At 56.4% G+C, this 20,928-nt stretch overlaps 2 protein-coding genes across 5 annotated transcripts in view; one reads left to right on the top strand and one right to left on the bottom strand.

Annotated features, from left to right (window-relative positions):
• Window positions 1-17,146, bottom strand: NELFA (negative elongation factor complex member A). 4 transcript variants are annotated; one of them, XR_015165064.1, is made up of 11 exons: window positions 16,842-17,146; window positions 5,306-5,477; window positions 4,062-4,223; window positions 3,201-3,290; window positions 2,476-2,606; window positions 2,328-2,397; window positions 2,107-2,195; window positions 1,460-1,571; window positions 1,030-1,366; window positions 857-956; window positions 1-673 (listed from the first exon to the last, which is right to left on the bottom strand). XR_015165064.1 is itself a non-coding variant. In XM_086404503.1 (11 exons), the coding sequence occupies exons 1-11, from the start codon at window positions 17,049-17,051 to the stop codon at window positions 489-491; spliced, it is 1,602 nt and encodes a 533-aa protein (XP_086260629.1). In that variant the 5' UTR covers window positions 17,052-17,146; the 3' UTR covers window positions 1-488. The 4 variants fall into 4 exon arrangements, 3 of the variants coding, with proteins under 3 accessions (XP_086260629.1, XP_086260628.1, XP_086260630.1); XM_086404503.1 differs by having other exon boundaries at window positions 1,030-1,310; XM_086404502.1 differs by having other exon boundaries at window positions 1,030-1,328.
• The window catches only part of NICOL1 (NELL2 interacting cell ontogeny regulator 1), a 21,327-nt gene continuing 16,812 nt past the window's right edge, over window positions 16,414-20,928 (top strand). Inside the window, exon 1 of the mRNA XM_086404508.1 lies at window positions 16,414-16,642. The gene's annotated coding sequence lies outside the window, so the exon portion shown is untranslated. The remainder of the gene's footprint in view (window positions 16,643-20,928) is intronic.

Consider the following 20,928-nt stretch of genomic DNA (forward strand, 5'->3'; position numbering starts at 1 on the left):
TGGTTCTTTAGAAAAGCTAAACTTTAATTAGGTGGTCTTTACAATGAAAACAGGTACCCAAGGACTGGTCTTACACGCTCACAGCTGTAGAAAAGGCAAGTACAAAGCCTGCGGGCGTGAGCACTGCCCACCCTGGGTCCCGGGCCGGGCCCCCCGCCCCCCCCCCACCCCCCGCTCAACCACCACGGGCGGTACCTTTGACCCTCAGCCGCGCAGGGGCCGCGCCGCCCGAGCAGGAAAGCCCTGCAGGTCAGCGGGACTCAAGAAAAACTGAGAAAAGGTCCAAGTCTAACAGGAGGAGCTGTGGCCAAGATTAAGAAGTTACAACTTTTTTTTGGCTAAGTTTAACATTCAAAAATGTAATACTGAATCCAAAAGTGTCTTAAATCACACAAAAAGGACCCATATTAAAATTTAGAAAACAAGTCCAGGACGCCCCAGAGAAACCGGATCTAAAGCGTAAGTGGGCGGGGACGCGCCCGGCGGCCCTAGGACACGTTGGCCATGGGCTTGTACTTCTTGAAGCGCGTCCACTGGCCGGTGGCGTAGTTCATCTCGAACACCGTGTCCACCAGCATGGTGGTGCTGCCCTGGCCGTCCGACTTGGGCAGGTCCTCCGTGTGCTCGCTCAGCTTGATCTGGATCACGTCGCCCTGCTCCTGGCACGGGTTCTCTGTGGGGGCGGGCGGGGGCCGCTGGGCGGGGACCCGGGGCCACAGGGCCGGCCCCGCCCCCACCCTCACAGGACCCGGGCCCCGCCCCCACCCGCCGGGCCCGCCCCCCAACCACCGCAGGGCCTGGCCCCGCCCCCCAACCCCCCCCGCAGGGCCTGGCCCCCCCCCCCACCCCGACCCACCTCGGGAGCCCGCCATGAAGCCCAGGATGAGCGCCTTCTCTGGCCGCGTGACCTTGTTGGCCGTCTTGAACATCTCCTGCGCCGCGAACATCTGCTCCCTCTGCGTGGAGGCTGGTGTGGGCACTGGGTCCCCCCTCCCCGGGCGCCGTCAGCACCCCAGCCCCCCAACCTACCGTGAGCGACAGGTTCTTCTTGGGCTGCTGCTGGGCGGGGGGCTGCTGGGCCTGGGGGGCCACCATGGCCACCGGAGGCGTCTGGGCCGCAGGGGCGGCGGCTGGGGGCGTGGTGGGCGTCAGGGGCGAGGGGGGCGCGGCGGGTGGGGGCGCCGCGGGACTGGGCCCGCTGTTGTACAGGGGCGCGCGCTGCTTAAACTGCGCCGGGAGCGCCGGACTCGGCGCGCCGGGCTCCTCGGGGGGGCGGCTGGCCTGCAGGCTGGCGTCCCGCGAAGATGGGGCTGCGAGCAGAGCGGAGCCTGCTGAGGCCCGAGATCCCCCACTCTGCGTCCAGCCCCTGAACGAGAAGTGGACGTGCTCTGGTCCACGGCCCAGCCCCCTGCCCCCAAAGCGAGCCGCAGGTCCCGGGGAAGGGCGGCGGGCCGCTCACCTGGCGGCGTCTCAGAGCTGGGGACGTAGGACGAGGCCGGGACCACGCTGGGCGTCGCTGGCAGGTAGCTCGTGGAGGGCAGCGCGGGCTCACTATTCAGAGACCCGAGTTTCTGGAAGACAGAGGCCACGTTCCTCCCAGAGGAGCCCTGGGCCCTGACCCCTCAGGGCCTGACCCCCAGCCTGGAGCCTCCCCGTGGGCTGGGGGCCTGGCCGGGCCGTCCCGTCTGGTCAGGAACAACCCCCCCCCCGCCCCCCGCCCCCAACCGAGCCATCTTTGAGGAAAGAATCCAACGATGCTTTTCTTACCACAAGCATGTGATAAAAGGAAAACCCAGTCCTTTCAAGACCGTGAGAACACACAGCTCTGCAACGCTCCCCGGAGGAGACCGATGGACAAGGCGACACCGGGTACCCGCCTGTGCGGCCCCCACAGCAGGGGGGCCTCGGCGCAGGGACGCCCTCCTGTGAGGCTAACTGGCCGTGCCGCGGGACTGAGGGGACGCCGAGGAGCCCCCCACTCTGGGCCCGTGTCCACACCAGGGCCCCCTAGGCCCCCATTCTCCTGCGTGTGTCCCCGTGGACACGCCCCAGCGGCTATCGCTAAGACAGAGGACCCGCTCCGCCACCCAGGGCCCGCAGCCCTACCTGCGTGGACACCAGGCCGGCCGCGTAGTCGGGGGTGGCATTCTCCACGACCGTCTCCTCCTTGGCGGGCTTCTCCACCGCCTCTGTGTCTGCGGGCAGAGCACGGCCTCAGCACCCCCAGCCTGGGCGACGGACCCCCAAAGACACGGCTGCCTCGAGGGGCAGCCGGGCCGGTCTCGGGAGATGAGGCCGCCCGTGGGCACAGGCGGCCGAGTACGCACCCAGGGCCCTCCTGCGCCTCTTGGCCTCCCGGCCGGCGCCAACCACATCCAGCTCGGAGATGTCCAGGAGCTGCAGACAGACAGAAGCCCCTCAGCCTTGGCGAAGGCGCACCAGGCCAGCCCGGAGCTGCGCGGGGCCTGTGCCCACCTTCACACCCCTCTCCTTCCGCAGGGGCGTCCTGGACGGCGGAATGGGCGTGCGGTTCCCGGCGGGGCTGAAGACGCTGGGGGCGGTGGGGCTCCTGAAGGGCGCCTGCTTCGGGATGCCTTTGAGTGGAGCTGGGGCGGGGGGAGGAGGGCGGCTGTCAGGAGCTTCAGGCGCTGCCTGACGAGTCCCCGAACCCTCCTCCATGCCCCCAGGGTCCTAGGGTATCTGTGAGGGCAGGGGGCATGCAGACCCCAGGGCGGGGCCGTCCCAGCTGCACCAGCACCGCCCCCACCCCCCGCGGGGTCCCTGACGCAGGAGGGACGGTGCCTTCCCGCCACTGGGTCCGGCCCAGCACCCACACCGCGGCTCGCGGGTCCTCAGCAGGCGCAGCGGGGAGCCCCCAAGCCCCTGTGGAGGTCAGGCCCGCCCGGGCTGGAGAGGAGGACGGGGCCGCGGGGCGGGCCCCCTGCAGCAGGCTACTGCCCTCTCCGACCCCCGCCTATGGACTAGCCCCCCGCCGGGCCAGGCAGACAGCGCAAGGGGAGCTCCAGCCCCGAGGGAGGCCGGGGGGCCGTTGGAACTTCGCACGGAGAAGCCGGGCCGTCCCGGGCCAGCCAGGTCCCTCCTTGGCAGGGCGGAAGAGCCCCCCAGTCCACACGGCAGGACCCTGTCGGCTGCAGACGGCCGCGCCTTCCCAGACCCCCCGCCCCGGGTGGCGGCCTTACTCGTGGTGTCCATCTTGCGGAGCAGCCCCCGGCCTTTGGCGTGGAAGGGCACGCCCGCGCTCCTCTTGAGCTGCTGGGCTGTCTCGGTGGCTAGAAGACAAGGGCTGTGTCAGCGCTCCCAGGGCGGCGCCTCTGACCGTGGGCTCACAGGGGAGCAGACAGCGGGGGCTCCTCCCTGGTTGGGGAGCGGGGTCGAGGCCCCAGCTCCACGAGGCTGCAGACCACTGCGGACCCCGGGTGCTGCCCAGGGGAGCCACGGTGGCGGCGCTTTATCTGATTCTTTGAAAACAGGCCACTTACACACTTAGCGACACCAATACCAGAACCACTTAAAATCTGCTATCGGTCAAAAGAATCAATATCCTAGCCTCTTTTCCAACAAGCACCTTCTACGTACATTTTATAGCTGCTACTTAGGGAAACGTTTAAGAAAATGACCAAACATCTTTATAGTCAAATTCAGGCCATTTGCAACTCCAGAACAGTTAAGGGAGTAACTGTCTCATCACCTGTGTGATTCAGCTGGTTCAGACATCGTTTTTGGAACAAAGATTATAAATACTTTCACCTGAAAACTAGCAAGTTTCTACGGAGATTTTTAGAACATGCAGTTTAGCCCAGAATCAATGAATTTCTAATAGAAAAAGCTATGTAGAACACTGTCTTTAAAAGACAATTAGGAACCGTAAAACCTGAAGGAACCTCAGAACAAAAACTACTAACGTGGGACAAAAGGCATCGTGTGCCAGCAAGCCAGTCTCCCGAAGCCTGCAGGACCTCCCAGGCCTGGCTGCGCAGGGCAGCCCCGGCCCCAGCGTCCCGGGCGCCCCCAGCCCCGGCCGACAGAGGCCCGGCACTCACACTTCTGCAGCAGCTCGGCCCTCAGCGTGGCGCTCTTCGGCTTCCGTTTCAGCTGAAAGTGCTTCACCGGGGGGGTGAGGGGGCCCGCGAGTGTCGTCAGGGCGTTTTTGTTCAGGTACTGGCACTCCAGTGGGAGCATGGCGGACGCCTCACACTCGTTCACTGCTCGGAGAGCCGGCGTGTCAGGAGGCGCACCTCCGCACGCAGGCCCCATTTCCACAGCCAATGTAGAGGCGCAGTTTCCTATTTATGTTCGTGGAGCTTCTGCTTTGAACTCAAAACAGAGAACAAGTACCCGCTGACCGCACGCCTGCCCTCACCCAGCAGTCAGGGCCACTGACCTGGGCCCAAAGGCCCCAGAATCCCCTGGGAGCGGCTTGAAGGCCAGAGCCCCTGGCCCAGCACAGCTGGCGTCCTCACGCCCAGAGCAAGCAGAGGGCGCCCGCGGCCGTCCCGGGTCTCCCCCGCCCACCCTGTTGGGGGACGCCCCTGGGCCCCGCTGGCCCCTGGTCCCGGGAGCAGCACCCAGGCCGTGTCCTGGCCCGCGTGTAAGCTGGGGGCGAGAGCTCAAGAGCAAGGCCCGGGGAAAGCAGAAAGCAGACGGCCCCACGCTCCCGGCCCCGGGGAGCACTCCGAATCTCCCCAGGGCTGCAGACAGAGCGGGCCCCTCCCACCGGAGAGCACACCCGGGAGGGCCTGGAGCTGCCGGGAGCCTGGACGAGCTGGGCCCCAGGACACAGACACCCGGGTGTGGGCTCCGGTGCTCTGGGGCGGCCACTGAGCAAGCGCAAGGCTCAGAGCGGGAGCGGCCACCTCAGGGCTGGAAGCAGGGGCGGGCAGCCACCCCGGACGCCCAGGCCGCCGACCCTGCAGCAGCCCCGGGGCACGGGCCCGCCTTTCCAGGGCTGCGGTGCTCGTTCTCCAAACTAGAGGGGTTCGGGGAGGAACAGGCCTCCCGCCTCCGTGTGTTCTCCTGTCCATTTGCAAACAGTGCCTAAGTGGTTTGGAGTTCGTGTTCTAAACAGATGCGTCGCAGGTGTTCTCAGCACACACTCAGAAGCGGCCAGCCGGTGCCAGGGAGCACCCAGGCTCCGGGGTACAGCCTGCCCGGAGCTGAGGGGAGGGCTGTGCGGGGTGAGGACAGGTCACACGGCGCCCGAGCCGGGGAGGGGGAGACCGACAATCACCTCAGGAGCGCTGTCAGGGCAGGCCCCCCTCCCCCGCAGACCACACGCCCGCCCTACCCTTCTCTCTGAGCTCCCCTAAGATGTCTTGGACGTTGGGGTTCTGCTCTTCCAGGTCCAGGTTAAGGGCCCCGGAGTCAGGAAAGGACTTCAGGATGTCAGCCACCATGAGCACCCAGGGGTCCGAGTCCAGGCTGGCGAGCTGGATGATCTCCGTGAGTGCGCCCTTCATCTGCGAGACAGCACAGGCGCGTCTGGGCCCACCCCGTGCTGCCCGCGAGGGTCTGAGGGCAGGCGCCGAGCTGGGCCTCTGAGCGCCTCGCCTTCTCACACGTGGGCCCGCGTCAGACCTGCAGGGCTCCTGGGGGCGCTGAGGGGCCAGCCTCAAGGGGGCCTCCCAGCGCGCGGCAGACGGAACAGGAGCTGGCAGACTGGGCAGCAGTTGAGGGAGCTGGCCAGGGTAGGTGGTGGAGCGCGGTCCTGGCGGGCAGGGAGCGGGCAAGGGCTGCCAGGAGGCCCGGGCCGAGGCCACAACTGGGCTCCTGGGATGGAGCAGCACCTGGGGAGGCTGCCCTCCCGAGGCCCCGGTGACAGGGGCCTGGGCCTGGGCTGTGGCCGCGTCTGCTGAGGCCCCAGCCACCTCCCCAGGCAGCCAGCGGCTGAGTGTCCCCACTCCCTGCAGCTTGGGGCCCAGACAGAGCCGGACTCGCCCGGCCCCCTGGCCCCACCCCGCAGACCGAACCCCCTGGCACGGCCCTCGGGAACAGGGGGCCCTCCCACCTGGGCCCAGCCCCCGTCCAGCACGCCTGACTGTCTGCCGGCGTCCGGGGCTCAGGGCACGAGGCCCAGCCTTGGTGCCGGACACCGGTCCCTCCTGCTGGCCGCGGGCAGGGTCGAGGGCCAGCTGACCCAGCTCTCAAGGGCTGCACCCTGAAATACCCGGAAACGTGTTCTCTCGCCGTGTGACTAAATGGTAAGCGTCCTTTTTTCATTTAACGCTGGTGGTGGGGCTGTTACGGCGTCTGCTACCCTCCCCCTTTGATTTAGCTGAGCTTCACTCTTTCCTCCGTTAAAAACAAAAGCTATGAAACGAAAAACACTTATCTGTCACTTACCAGAATGAGTTAGACGGTAAGAACGTGTCTGTGACAAACTAAATCTATATAAAATGCACAACAAGAACACCCCGACTCACACCCCTGGCTCACCAGGGGCTCCACAGGCAGGCTGGGCCCTGGGCACCGTCAGGACCGTGAAACCCAGGCAGGCAGATGGCAGGGTGGCCGCCCCGCACCCGGGCCCAGGATCACAAGAAGGGGCCGGGGCAGTGGGCCAGGCACATGGCGCAGCGTTTGGAGAACCACGTGGCCGCTCCTCAAGAAGACCGACACAGGGCCCCTTGGAGGCCTTCCGCGAGGAGGCCACGCTCTCACTGTGGAGGGCCGGGTTCAGCCCCTGCCCAGGGAACCGAGATCCCACAGGCCACAAGGCACAACCAAAATTAAAGAAAAAGACAGCCCCCGCGGAGCATGAGGGCCAGCAGCTCCATGCTGGGGCACAGACCCAGAGACTGGAGACACCCGTCCTCCCAAATTTGCAGGCAGACAGCTGTATTCATAACACCCCCAGAGCAGCAGCGACTCCAAGGCCATCATCTGATGAAAGCTTCATCCGCACAAGGGAACTCTGGTCTGGCAGCTGAAGGACACACACGGTAACATGGGCGAACCACGAAAGCTCTGTGAAAGCAGCCAGACTTGAGCGCACACGCCGCGCGGTTCTGCGCAGGTCACACACCAGGACAGGTTACCCCGTAGGCGCGGGAGGCGGACGGCGGTCCCAGGGCTGCAGGTGGCAGGGCAGACTGAGGGGCTTGGGGTCGCCTCCTCCGGGCTACACAAATGTTCTGGCCTCAGAGAGCGCGGTGAGGCACTCAAAGCACTGGTCTATGCGTTTCAAGAGTGAATCTAACCTGAGTATCTCAGTCTGAAAAACTATGAGCAAAGAACAGGGGGCCGCAGCCGTCCCCAAAGCTGGCAGCACACCTGGGATCCCGCCTGGAGGCGGCGTGTCCCCGACCTGGCTGGGCGTCATGTGCCCAGGTGTCAGTTCTGGGCCGACAGAGCTGGGCTCTGTGGAGAGGAAGCCGGCAGGGGCAAGGACGGTCCTCGGCCCGGCCCCCCGACACGGAGCTCCTGGAAGAGCCACACTCGCAAGCGCCTGCTTCAGTCCAGTGGAGTCACAGTCAGGGAGGAACCAGGAGAGGGGCAGCCAGAGTCACACGGGAAGAGCAAAGGGCGGAAAACACCAGTGTCCACGGGGTACACCCCCACCGAGCACACGGCGTCTCTGACCACTTACAGTGCCAAGAACTTTTAAACTCTACGAAATGAGGAGATAAAGCAGAGAAATGAGTTTAGACACGGCAAGACAACAGGAGGTAACAAAAGCAATAAGAAGACCATACCAAGAAACAGACTTAAGGCATCACGCAATGTCTAAGGATGCCCTCCAATGGCCAGGAGCCCCCAGAGCCGGAATGGACGACAGAGACGAAGTGCGTGGTGCCCCCAGTACCGTATGGATGGGCGCTGTCCTTCAGTAACCTCTAAGTCCGGGGGACCCCACTCAAGCTGCAGGAATATTTCCTTCACAAAACTACAGTCTGATTCTAACTTCCTGTGAGAAAAGCAATACAAGTAAGAAGTTGTAAAAGAAGCTAACACAAGAAAGATCAGTCCTGCCAGGTGCCACAGTTATAAATGCCATGTGGGTTAGACACGGCCTTCACCTCTCACTGTATTCCCAGATAAACTTCAAACGAATCGCATTTCAATTTGAGAAATGAGACGTAAAGGCCCTGGAAGGACCACAGAAGTCTCTCTTTTGTGTGACTGGTGAGAGCAAGTCCTCTGGAGTTACGATTCTAAACTGAGGAGCCATAAAAGACAAAAGCTTGAAGTTTACCACTTAAGTATTTTTTCTATGAAACATTACACAAAAAAATCCAATCCCATAAATGAAATCAAGAGAAATGTCACACTGAGTGGAAAAAAAAATTTGTAATTCCTATCACAGGCAATTAAACACACACACACTTGTTATATTGTATAGACGTCTCTACTATACATAAAGAACAAACAAGGAGACTGATTCTACATGCCAATTTTTAAAACTTTACCATTAGAAAAATGATTTAAAATTGCAAAGGATACTCGGCCTCATTCAAATAAAAGAAGTGTAAAATAAATGCAGAAGCAGACAGTTCCCCATGGGGGAGGGCGGGGCAGGGGCCGCTGCGGCCCCAGGAGCACAGGCCCAAGGCCCTCGCCAGAGCATCAATTCTTCAGTGCTCAGCTTTCTTCACAGTCCAACTCTCACATCCATACACGACCACAGGAAAAACCATAGCCTTGACTAGACGGACCTTTGTTGGCAAAGTAATGTCTCTGCTTTTCAATATGCTATCTAGGTTGGTCATAACTTTCCTTCCAAGGAGTGTCTTTTAATTTGGGTACCTAAGTGATGAGCAAATGGAACATATAGCAGGCGGTAGCAAGATGGCAGATTTGTAGCGTTCAAACCCAGCAGCGTTTAACGTCAAAATGCACAAAGAGCCCCCGCAGACCCACAACAGGACGGCAGAAACACAGGCAAGCGTTACTAAGGGTAACGAACAAAGCAGACACCCGAGAAGGCGGCACACGTGGCCAGAGGCCCGCAAAGGCACACCAGGCGGTGCCTCCCACCCGCAGCTTTCCAGAGGCGGGCTCGGGTGCACAGCCGGGGGGCCCTGAGCCGGGGGGCGCCTCGCGGCCTCTGTGGCTGCAGCCAGGTGTGCATGGTAACTAAGGAGCCCTGGGTCGCGGTCTGTTGCCACCTGGGCTGGAAGGCGACGCACAGCGGGGATTACAGGGATCCCACGGAAGTCTTGCAAGCGGGATAACTTTACGATTTAAAGCATTATCTCAGTCATCCCTAAAACCATCCCTCAAACCTCCTATGGTGGCAATAAGAGCCATCCCTGGTTTTATTAGCAGAAGCATCTCGTTTCCTCAAAGCCCTTTCAAATTCAGCTAAAACATCATGAAGTCAGTATTTATGCTTTTTGACACTTGGCAGTTAGCCAGACACCTATGGACACTGCCTCCTGATGTCTTTCTGACTTCCTGAACCAATTTCAAAATTCTTAGAGGAAGGGGCCCTAAATCACTTCCGTACCCACCTCAATGAATAAACCTAAAATACCGGGTCGTCAGACTACCTTTTCTACCTCCCTGGCATCAGTTAAGAACTCTTGTTTCGGTTCAGTTCAGTCACTCAGTCATGTTTGACTCTTCATGACCCCATGAATCGCAGCACGCCAGGCCACCCTGTCCATCACCAACTCCCAGAGTTCACCCAAACTCATGTCCATCAAGTAAGCGATGCCATCCAGCCATCTCATCCTCTGTGTCCCCTTCTCCTCCTGCCTCCAATCCCTCCCAGCATCAGGGTCTTTTCCAATGAGTCAACTCTTCGCGTGAGGTGGCTGAAGTATTGGAGTTTCAGCTTCAGCATCAGTCCTTCCAAAGAAATCCCAGGACTGGTCTCCTTTAGGATGGACTGGTTGGATCTCCTTGCAGTCCAAGGGACTCTCAAGAGTCTCCTCCAACACCACAGTTCAAAAGCATCAATTCTTCGGCGCTCAGCCTTCTTCACAGTCCAACTCTCACATCCATACATGACCACAGGAAAAACCACAGCCTTGACTAGACGAACCTTTGTTGGCAAAGTAATGTCTGCTTTTCAATATGCTATCTAGGTTTGTCATAACTTTCCTTCCAAGGAGTGAGCGTCTTTTAATTTCATGGCCGCAGTCACCATCTGCAGTGATTTTGGAGCCCCAAAAATAAAGTCTGACACTGTTCCCACTGTTTCACCATCTATTTCCCACGAAGTGATGGGACCAGATGCCATGATCTTAGTTTTCTGAATGTTGAGCTTTAAGCCAACTTTTTCTCTCTCCTCTTTCACTTTCATCAAGAGGCTTTTTAGTTCTTCTTCACTTTCTGCCATAAGGGTGGTGTCATCTGCATATCTGAGGTTACTGATATTTCTCCCAGCAATTTTGATTCCAGCTTGTGCTTCTTCCAGCCCAGTGTTTCTCATGATGTACTCTGCGTATAAGTTAAATAAGCAGGGTGACAATATATAGCCTTGACGTACTCCTTTTCCTATTTGGTTTACTTAGCTTTAAAGAGAAACAGATACATCACAAAACACGTGGACTGGTTTGAAGATTTCATTAAGAAACACAAGCTGGAGCAGATGCCGCGTATAATGTTTACGCTCACATGCCTGGGCCAAGGGATCCAAAGCTGTTCTGGATGTGTCTGAGGGTGTGCCTGTATCAGATCAACCCAGGAATTGCAGGGAGTGAGGGGGACCGCCCTCCCCAGCGTGGCTGCCCCTCATTCAATCAACTGAAGACCTGAACAGAGCAGACAGGCTAGTAGATCGAACTCCTCCAGCCTGAGTACTAAGCTGAGACTGATCTTTCCCAACCCTGGGACTTTACTGAGATATTGGCCCTTCTCTGGCCTGCTGGTTTTTCAGACTGTTCTCAAACTTGCTGGCTGCAGATCCTGGGCCTTTTCAGGAGGCTGTCATAAGCCAACTCCTTTTAATAAAGCCAGGACCTCTTTCTCTCTCCCCCTCTACATGGCATATATAGGTACACATAAGGCTTCCCTGATGGATCCATGGTAAAGAATCTGCCTGCAATGCAAGAGATGCAGGAAACTCAGGGTTCAATCTCTGGGTTGGGAAGATCCCCTGGAGTGGGGCATGGCAACCCACTCCAGGATTCTTGCTGGAGAATCCCACGGACAGAGGAGCCTGGCGGGCTGTAGTCGGTGGGGCCGCAGGGAGTCGGACACAGCTGAGCGTGTGCACAGAGTGCACACACGGCGCACACGGGCGTCCTGTCGGCCGTTTCTCTGGAGAACCCTGACCCAGCGTGGGACACGTGCTGCTGTTCAGGGCCTCAGTCATGTCTGACTCTTGGCAAACTCAAGGACTGCAGCACACCAGGCCTCCCTGTCCCTCACCATGTCCCAGAGTTTGCTCAAACCCATGTCCACTGAGGCAGTGATGCTACTGAACCATCTCATCTCTGCCGCCCGCTTCTTCCTTCTCTTTCAGTCTTTCCTAGCATCAGTCTTTTCCAGTGAATCGGCTCTTCACACCAGGTGGCCAAAGTGTTGGAGCTTCAGCATCAATCCTTCCAGTGAACACCCAGGACTGATCTCCTTTAGGATGGACTGGTTGGATCTCCTTGCAGTCCAAGGGACTCTCAAGAGTCTTCTCCAACACCACAGTTCAAAAGCATCAATTCTTCTGCGCTCAGCTTTCTTTATAGTCCAACTCTCACATCCATACATGACCACTGGAAAAGCCATAGCCTTGACTAGAGGGACCTTTGTTGGCAAAGTGATGTCTTTTCTTTTTAATACGCTGTCTAGGTTTGTCATAGCTTTCCTTCCAAGGAGCAAGTGTCTTTTAATTTCATAACTGTAATCATAGTCCACAGTGATGTTGGAGGCCAGGAAAGTACAATCTGTCATTGTTCCCAGTGTCTCCCCACCTATCTGTCAGGAAGAGATGGGGTCAGATGCCATGATCTTGGCTTTTTGAATGCCGAGTTTTAAGCCAGCCTTTTCAGTTTCCTCTTCCACGTTCATCAAGACGCTCTTCAGTGTCTCTTCCCTTTCTGCCATCAGGGTGGAGCACACACAGCCCAGCTATCTGGTGTCCCTTCATCTATGGTCCCACATAAAAAAGTAGCAGAAAGCTATCCCCGAAGGTATCAGACCCTGACATAACTGAAGAGAAGTAACTGAGACAGCCGAGTAAATTAGGATGTTTTGGAATAAAAAGTTTAACACTAAGTATATAAATGAAAATGCCTTTCAGAAAAGTAAATTATCCAGAAAGGCCTAGTTCTTTCAGTCCAGCTAAGTAAATTTTTCATTACAATTTCTTCTAATGCCAGGCAAAATCCAAGAGTAAACCACAGAGGAACCAACAAAGAAAGCTGGTACACTTCTGTCAATGCTGGACCAAAACACAGACACAGCATTGCCGGCCACAGAGGCCTTCACCCAGGGACCTGCGGCCCACTCACAAGGCAACAGGCACGGCGCTCAGCGCGTCACAGCGCAGAAAGCAGAGGCCGATAAAACCGGGCAGGTGTATAATCATAGGAGACAACAGAGAGAAGCATACCCACTGATACGGACAAGTAAACAAATCTGACCTACTGAATACATACTGGGCAATGGGTCGCAAAACTAGATGAAAAAAATGCCTCTCAAACTCACTCGCCATGCTTATGAAAACTGACCATATATTTTGCCATTAAGCAAATCTTACATTTCAAATGACTGAAATAACACAGACTATATTCTCTGACAAGCACTCATCCCAGCTAGAAATTACTAGTAAAAACATAAGTAAAACCTCTCTCCCTCTAATGTACAAAAATTAAAAAACATTTTAAATTACAAAGAGATCAGTGAGGAAATCATCGTAGAAGTTACAAGATAGTGTGCCTTGGTGATGATGACACCATCAACAGTTGTGGGCACAGCCAAAGACGTAAGAGAGGAAAACCCGACCTAACACGGGCATTTTAGAAAAGGAAAGTGGCTGAGAAATGAGGTCAGTGTCTACACTAAGAGACCAGAAAAGGAGCAACATAAACACCAAGTAAAGGAAGGAAATAATCAAAGGACAAGAATTAGTGAACATGGGCTCCTCTGGGGTCGAGTGGTTAAGAGCCCACCTTGCAACGCAGCGGCACCAGCTTGATCCCTGGTCCGGGAAGAGCCCTCACGCCGAGGGATGACTGAACCTGTGGGCCACACTCCTCTCCGCCACACTGGAGAGGAGCCGCCTCTCCACGCAGCCAGAAAAAGCCCGAGCGCAGCAACAAGACCCACCACAGCCAAAAAATAAAATGCATCAGTAAACAAACCTTAAAAAAAAAGAAATAACCAAGATTAGCGAACAGAAAATGAACAGATAACAGAACAATGAACAAAGTCAAAAGGTGGTACTTGGCAAAGTCTCCTGAGGCTGACAAACATCTGCTGAGATGAACCCCGGGGGAACCCAGGGGAGGAAACCTCAGTGCGCGTGCTTCTAACATTCCAAGATGAAAAGGGCTGTCGTCCACTGTATGCTAACAAGGCCGCAGTTTTAACACAAACTGCCAAACCACTAGAAAACATACAGCATCCAGAAAAGTTAAGAAGAACATCAAACCAAACATCAATACTCAAATATCTTCCCACAGGGAAAATCCAGCCCCCTAGCTGGCTTATTACTTAAGTTCTACCAAACATTTAGGAAGAAATAATTCCACTATTAAACAAAATTTCTAAAAGAGAGGAAAACAGAAGCCGTATCACCACCGCATTTATAAAGAAATTCAGAAAACAAGACATGGGGGGTCCCTGGCCTGGCAGTCTCCACAAAATTGGAAGTTCAGACACGTCGACAAATAAATCCACACACTGAGAGAAGTACAAGAAATCAGACGACGAGGTTCCAAAGACCCCCCCAAAAAAAAAAAAAAGAAATTCAATACCAGTATCTAACGAAGACCGCCCAGGCGAGTAAAACTGGAGGTTAATCTCACCCATGAACACTGACACAAAATTCCTACACAAAGCGTCAGGGCCACAAGCACTGCGCTGCGCTGCGCTCAGTCACGTCCGACTCTCTGCAGCCCTGTGCACTGCAGCCGCCAGGCTCCTCTGCCCACGGGGTTCTCCGGCAAAAACACTGGAGTGGGTTGCCATTTCCTTCTCCAGGGGGTCTTCCCGACCCAGGCATCAAACCCACACCTCTAGTGTGTCCTGTACTGGAGGCAGGTTCTTCACCACCGCACTGCCTGGGAAGCCATGAGGATGGCACAGCCCTACACATACAATGACCAAGCCGGGCTTACCTCAGGGAAGCCAGTTAATTACAAAGTTAATGCTACTTTGTAAATGTGGCAACCAACATGTCAGCAGACAATAAAAACCTTCATTCGTTCACGTTCACCCTTCCCATAACTGCTAACAAAACCGGGTCACTTCCTGGTTGGCACTGAGCCAAGAGACACAACCAAGCTAAAAGGTGGGAGAGGAGGGATTCATTACTTGCAGCAAGTGAGGAGAAAGCTACCCTAAGCGAGGTTACCTGCATATTCATGAAAGGGCTTAGTTGACTGAGTCCCAGGGGTCAAGACTATCACTGCATCCTCTACCTGGGTGGGGGCCTTAGTTCTTGCAGAACTCAAAGACAGGTATCAGATTGTTATGAATATCCCTTGAGGAAGAACTAGGACTCTTGTTTTATGGCAACTACGTTTTCTTGACTGCAGAGACATCACTTTGCTGACAAAGGTCCATACAGTCAAGGCTATGGTTTTCCCAGTGGTCATGCATGGATGTGAGAGCTGGAGCATAAAGAAAGCTGAGCACCAAAGGATTGATGCTTTTAAACTGCGGTGCTGGACCAGACTCTCGAGAGTCCCTTGGACAGCAAGGAGATCAAATTAGTCCATCCTAAAGGAGATCAGTCCTGAATATTCATTGGAAGGACTGATGATGAAGCTGAAACTCCAATACTTTGGCCACCTGATGTGAAGAACTGACTCACTGGAAAAGACCCTGATGTTGGGAAGGACTGAAGGCGGGAGAAGGGGATGACAGAGGATGATGGTTGGATGGCACCACAGACTCCATGGTCATGAGTTTGAGCAAGCTCTGGAAGATGGTGAGGGACAGGGAGGCCTGGCGTGCTGCAGTCCATGGGTCGGAAAGAGTCGGACACAACTGCGTGACTGAACAACAGTCCCTTGACTGCTTTTCCTTTGCTCCTGCCTTCTCTCACTTCCCTTAAGATCATTAATTACTAAGACCTGCTCAAGGGCAAACTTTGTGGCCAGGCTTAGATGGCAAAATGGCCTAAGCCCAAAATCGCTTTTTCTTAAAGTTTGGCTGTGAACTCAGGACAAGTGTGGTTAATAAATAGGTTGGTGGAGGGTGGGGTGGTGGTGCAAACTTCCACGCACCCTAGGCCAGGTTCCTGGAGGGCTCTGCACCAAAGAAATGCTTTGCAGAAGTGAAAGGCAAAACCAGACACCAGGGAGCCCCCCACAAGCATATCCTAAGAGAAGCACAGCTGCCTAGTTACAGCTAAGAGCTTCTAGGATCCAAAGACTCCGCGAAGAAAGCTAGGTCAAGACACAACTGGGAGACACTTGTAACATAAATTAGTGGGAAAAAAGATTAATATTCAAATTTTATGTTTTAAAAAAACTCCTACAAAGTGGGAACTCCCTGTGGGTGTGGTTAGGACTCCAAGCCTGCACTGCAGGAGGAACGGAACTAAGACCCTACCAGCTACCTGCTGCACCCACACACAAACAAACTTTTAAAAGCTCCTACAAGACAATGAAAAAACCACAATGGGGAAAACAACGTTTGGACAGACAAGTCACAAAAAAGAACACTGAACCCATGCGGGAAAAGGTGCTCAAGCACACGCGCACTAAGGGGACGGAACGATCCGGCGGTGAGAACTAAACCGCGGAAGCAGACAGACACACCCACACCCCTCACTCAAAACACCCGACTCCACACCGTGACGTCCAGCTCAAAGCAGGGGAAACCCAACTGGACGGCTGGAAAAGGCACAGCCAACCGACACGTCGCAAAGCGGGGCGGGGAAGCGGTCCCCTCCCAAGGCAGCGCGCGGAGGGGCAGGGGGCTCCGGACGCAGCCTTCTTCTGCTCCTTAAGCAGCGTGAGGGGGACAGGCGGGTTGCCGTGTGGCTCGGTCAACCGACCAATGTGCGCTCCTGTGCACGGTGGATGCTGAGGCTCCGATACTGTGGCCACCTAACGCGAAGATCTGACTCACTGGAAAAGACCCTGATGCCGGGAGGGATTGGGGGCAGGAGGAGAGGGGACGACAGAGTTTGAGACGGCTGGATGGCATCACCTACGAGTCTGAGTAAACTGGTGGTGCACGGGGAGGCCTGGGGTGCTGCAGTCCATGGGGTCGCAAAGAGTCGGACACGCCTGAGCGACTGAACTGACGGGACGCGGCAGACGTCCCGTACACGACGGGGCAGGAAACCACCGCGAACTACGGGAGCGGCAGAGGCGCTGAGACGGGAGCCGGAGGGCGTGTGAACGAGGACAGTGCTCACCGTTTTGAAAAACTCCGTATTTTGCGCAAAAAGTGACATAATGTACCGTTAAGGAGGAGAAAAAAAGAAAAAAAAAAAAGGACAGACCCACTGAGGAGAACGAAGCGAAAAACGCGAGCGCGTGGCAAGACCCCGGAGGGCCAGGTGACCCAACCGGGCGGAGACCCCAGAAGCTGAGGGACGGAGGCCGGCGCCCGAGCCCCTCCAGCGCGGGGAGGGCCGAGGAGGGGGCGCGGCCCGGGCGGCAGAGGGTACGAGGGGCGCGAGCGGAGGGGAGAGGCGGCTGCGCGCGAGGGGGGCCGCGAGCGCCGGGGTCTCGCGTCCGCACCGCCGCCCGCCTCACCTCGTCCACCGTGCGGCGCGGGAGGTGCAGCGTCCCGAGCAGCAGCTTGAGCTTCACGGCCGACGAGAGGCCGTGGAAGCAGAGGCGGATGTTGTCGATGACCGCGGCCGTGAGCAGGGACGCGATGCTGGGCGGCGCCCACAGCTCGTCCGTGGCCCCCAGCTTGTTGTGCAGCCACAGGCCCGTGTCGCTCTCCCGCATGGACGCCATCTTGGGGGGGAAAAAGCCGAGCGCCGCCGAGCCGGCATCTTATGAGGACACCTACGCGCCCGCGGCGAGGACCCTCAACATGGCGGCGCCCGCCCGGCGCGCCGTGGTGACGTCACCGGAGGGCGGGGCCTCGGCGAGGCGCGAGGTCCTCATGCCGGCGTCCGTACGGAAACATGGCGGCGCCCGCCCAACGCTCTGCGGTGACGTCACCGGCCTCAGTGAGTAGCTTCGTGGCGGCGCGAGGTCCTCTCGGCGGCGGCCGTAAGGTAACATGGCGGCGCCTGCGGCCGGGCCTCCTGGGTCGCGGAAGATGACGTCATGGGGGCGTGGGCACGGCGGCCTGGCGTCGGCGCCGCTAGGCCAGGGTGTGGAGTGGCCGGCGGGCGCGGCCGCGCGAACCGGCCCCCTCCCCGCGGGACGGGCGCCCGAGGGCGGCCGCGACCCGGGTCCCGCAGGCTGTGTTGGTCGGGAGTCTTCGGCAAGCCGGAGCGGCTAGGGTCCAGCCCGCGCCCGTCCAGCGCGTCCGCGCGCGCCCCCCGCTGCGGGCCTGGCGCTGCCCCAGCTGCTGCGGACACGGGGGGAGCTTGTCCTGTCCGAGCCTTCGCCTTGGCGGCCTCGGGGGAGGGGGCGCGCTGCGGAGGGTCCTGCGCGCCACACGGCCGGCCTGCGGGCTCCTGGCCAGTCTCAGGGAGCACCCCCGGGGCCCGAGCTTAAGTGCCCTTCCAGGCGGTGGGAGCCCCATCTGAAAGGGAGTCGGCCCTGCTTGGTGGGTGCTGAGGGGGGCGGTTCTTAGCGCCCTTAGGCTCCAGCCAGCCTCGGGCCGGACCTCGGGCTGGGCGGATCTGGGGCTCCAGCCCACGGCCCGGGGAGGGAGGGCGCTGCTGTACGAGAGAGCTCCTCACCGCGCAGACTTGCCTTCCGTCTGCCCCGCCCCGCCGGAAAGACGGCCTGTGGCCCAAGCGCCCCAACTCTCCCCTCTGGGCCACAGGCTCCAGCTTTGCCCTTTACCCAGACCCCTGGGGGCAGAGGGTCAGGGAGCCCGGGCTGTGGAGAGGTCAGCGGGTCAGTCACGCCCTTCCCATCAGGGCCAGCTGACCTCGGGCTCGCCTGCATTGCGGGCGGACTGCTGCCGAGTCACCAGATGTTCCAACTACCTAGCCTCTGTTACAAAACTTCCTGTGTATCCTGGCTCCTCCCTTATCTCTTGAGAGCAGTCTCAGGGTTAGCTGAGATGCTGTGTCCTGGACTTAAGTCCTCAGTTTTGTCTACCAAATAAAACATAACTTTCAAGTTGTACTTTTTTTTTCCAGTCCACACCAGCATCTTAACTTATTTGCGCTGTTTCAAGTTACCAAAAATCTGGAGAAACCATTTCAAGTAGGCAGTCCTAAAACATAATTACTCGTAAAGTGTGTGTGTGTGTGTGTGAAAGTCGCTGGGTCGTGTCCGACTCTTTGCAACCTCACGAACTATATGGAATTCTCCAGGCCAGAATACTAGAGTGGGTAGCCTTTCCTTTCTCCAGGGGATCTTCCCAACCCAGGGATGGAACCCAGGTCTCCCGCCTTGCAGGCGGATTCTTTACCAGCTGAGCCACAAGGGAAGGTGATTACTCCTAAAGAGTTCATCTAAAAGCTCTTACTTCATTGACATTTACTTACAAGCTTTGACTCTGCCTCTGTGCACCAGAAGAAAAGTTTGTATGGGTCCTGCCCTATTTGAGTTTTATCATCTCAAGTTATCTTTGTTGCTGACAAATTTTGTAACAGGAATTATCATATTTTAAAATTTGACTTCTGGTAAACCTACCTAAGTCCTTATGGCAGAAAGTGAAGAACTAAAGAGCCTCTTGATGAAAGTGAAAGAGGAGAGTGAAAAAGTTGGCTTAAAGCTCAACATTCAGAAAACTAAGATCATGGCATCTGGTCCCATCATTTCATGGGAATTAGATGGGGAAACAGTGGCTGACTTTATTTTTGGGGGCTCCAAAATCACTACAGATGGTGACTCCAGCCATGAAATTAAAGATACTTACTCCTTGGCAGGAAAGGTATGACCAACCTAGATAGCATAGTAAAAAGCAGAGACATCACTTTGCCAACAAAGGGCCGTCTAGTCAAGGCTATGGTTTTTCCAGTGGTCATGTATGGATGTGAGAGTTGGACTGTGAAGAAAGCTGAGCACCAAAGAATTGATGCTTTTGAACTGTGGTGTTGGAGAAGACTCTTGAGAGTCCCTTGGACTACAAGGAGATCCAACCAGTCCATTCTAAAGGAGATTGGTCCTGGGTGTTCTTTGGAAGGAATGATGCTAAAGCTGAAACTCCAGTACTTGGCTACCTCATGCAAAGAGTTGACTCATTGGAGAAGACTCTAATGCTGGGAGGGATTGGGGGCAGGAGAAGAAGGGGACAACAGAGGATGAGATGGCTGGATGGTATCATCAACTCGATGGACATGAATTTGGGTGAACTCCAGGAGTTGGTGATGGACAGGGAAGCCTGGCATACTGCAGTTCATGGGGTCGCAAAGAGTCGGACACGACTGAGGGACTGAACTGAACTGAAACCTAAGTACAATGAAAATATTAATGTCGATAAGTCTAGAGATACAGTAATTAAACCAAGTTTGTTTTCATTCATTAAAAATTAATCCCAGGGACTTCCCTAGTGATCCCAGTGGTTAAGAATCTGCCAGCTAACGGGGGGAACATGGGTTTAAGCCCTGGTTTGGGAAGATTCCACAGGCCGCAGGGCAACTAAGCCGGTGTGCTGCGACTGCTGAGCCCATGCACGCCCTAGAGCCTGCGCTTCACAACAGGAGAAACTTCGTGTGATGAGAAACTCAGTGGGTAAAGAATCTGCCCGAAAGGCAGAAGACTCAAGTTCAATTCCTGGGTCGGGTAGATCCCTTGGAAAGGAAATGGCAACCCACTCCAGTGTTCTTGCCTGAAGAATCCCATGGACAGAGGAGGCTGGTGGGCAACAGTTCATAGGGTCACAAAGAGCTGGACACGACTGAGCGACTAAACCACCAGCAGTGTGGTGAGAAGCCTGCGCACCACAGTGACCGCAACTGGAGAAAACCCACATGCAGCAACAAAGACCCAGGGCAGCCAAGAACAGAAATAAATCCTGGATCATGTGATCCTGAAGTTCATTTGAGTGTTAGCCAATTAGAGCTCTTTTACCAATTAATTTTGGCAGGACCGCATGCCTGCAGTGCACACACACACGTGGGTTCATACCACAGAAATCCTGTACTTCTGAAACCAAGCAGGGCCCTGTGGGCTCCTGGACACACAACCTTCCTGTGTCCCCTTGACTACAGGTTGCCTCATGACGTGCACCCCCCTCCCCAACCCGTCATAGCTTTCAGGGCATTAGCCGGTAGTGGCCCTCTCTGCTCGGCAAAGCAATAAAACTTTCCTGCTTCACCTAAAACTCTTGTCTCCAAGATTCAGTTCAGTGCTGGCTCACAGAGACTGAGTTTCGGCGTCACTTCGCATCCCCAAATTTCATCCGTGAATCAGGTACAATAACGCAAAACCCATCGGTTGCAAAAGAGGTTGGTTTCCCTGGCGGCCTAGTGGTTAGGATTCCAGGCTCTCCCTGCTGTGGCCTGGGTTCAGTCCCTGGTCTGGGAGCTGAGATCCTGCAAGCCTCATGGTGTGGCTAAAAAAAGAAAAGAAGTTGGATTCAAATTGGGTTTCTGCCCCATAGAACAAATAAAGGTCACCTGTTTAGATGGCGAAAGTCTTTTCACTGATACTTATGGAAAAGACACAAGACTTGTCTTCTCCTTGACAAGTCAAGTTTCAAGTCACCTATCCCACTTTTGTTTCTCTCTTTTGAGAAGAGTTACTTTCCTGAAATTTG

This window comes from Bos grunniens, chromosome 6 (assembly GCF_055505025.1).
Source record: "Bos grunniens cultivar Pamir isolate PY7600 chromosome 6, Bosgru_T2T1.0, whole genome shotgun sequence".
NCBI classification, from domain to species: domain Eukaryota; kingdom Metazoa; phylum Chordata; class Mammalia; order Artiodactyla; family Bovidae; genus Bos; species Bos grunniens.

Bases quoted from the DNA above. Each gene is read 5' to 3' on its own strand.
- NELFA (XM_086404504.1), bottom strand. From the start codon at position 13,439: ATGTTAGAAGCACGCGCACTGAGGTTTCCTCCCCTGGGTTCCCCCGGG. The intron at 1,572-2,106 runs GTAGGGCTGCGG...TCTGTCTTCCAG, and splicing joins CCGGCCTGGTGTCCACGCAG to AAACTCGGGTCTCTGAATAG. The intron at 1,311-1,459 runs GTGAGCGGCCCG...CTCTGCTCGCAG, and splicing joins CAGCTCTGAGACGCCGCCAG to CCCCATCTTCGCGGGACGCC.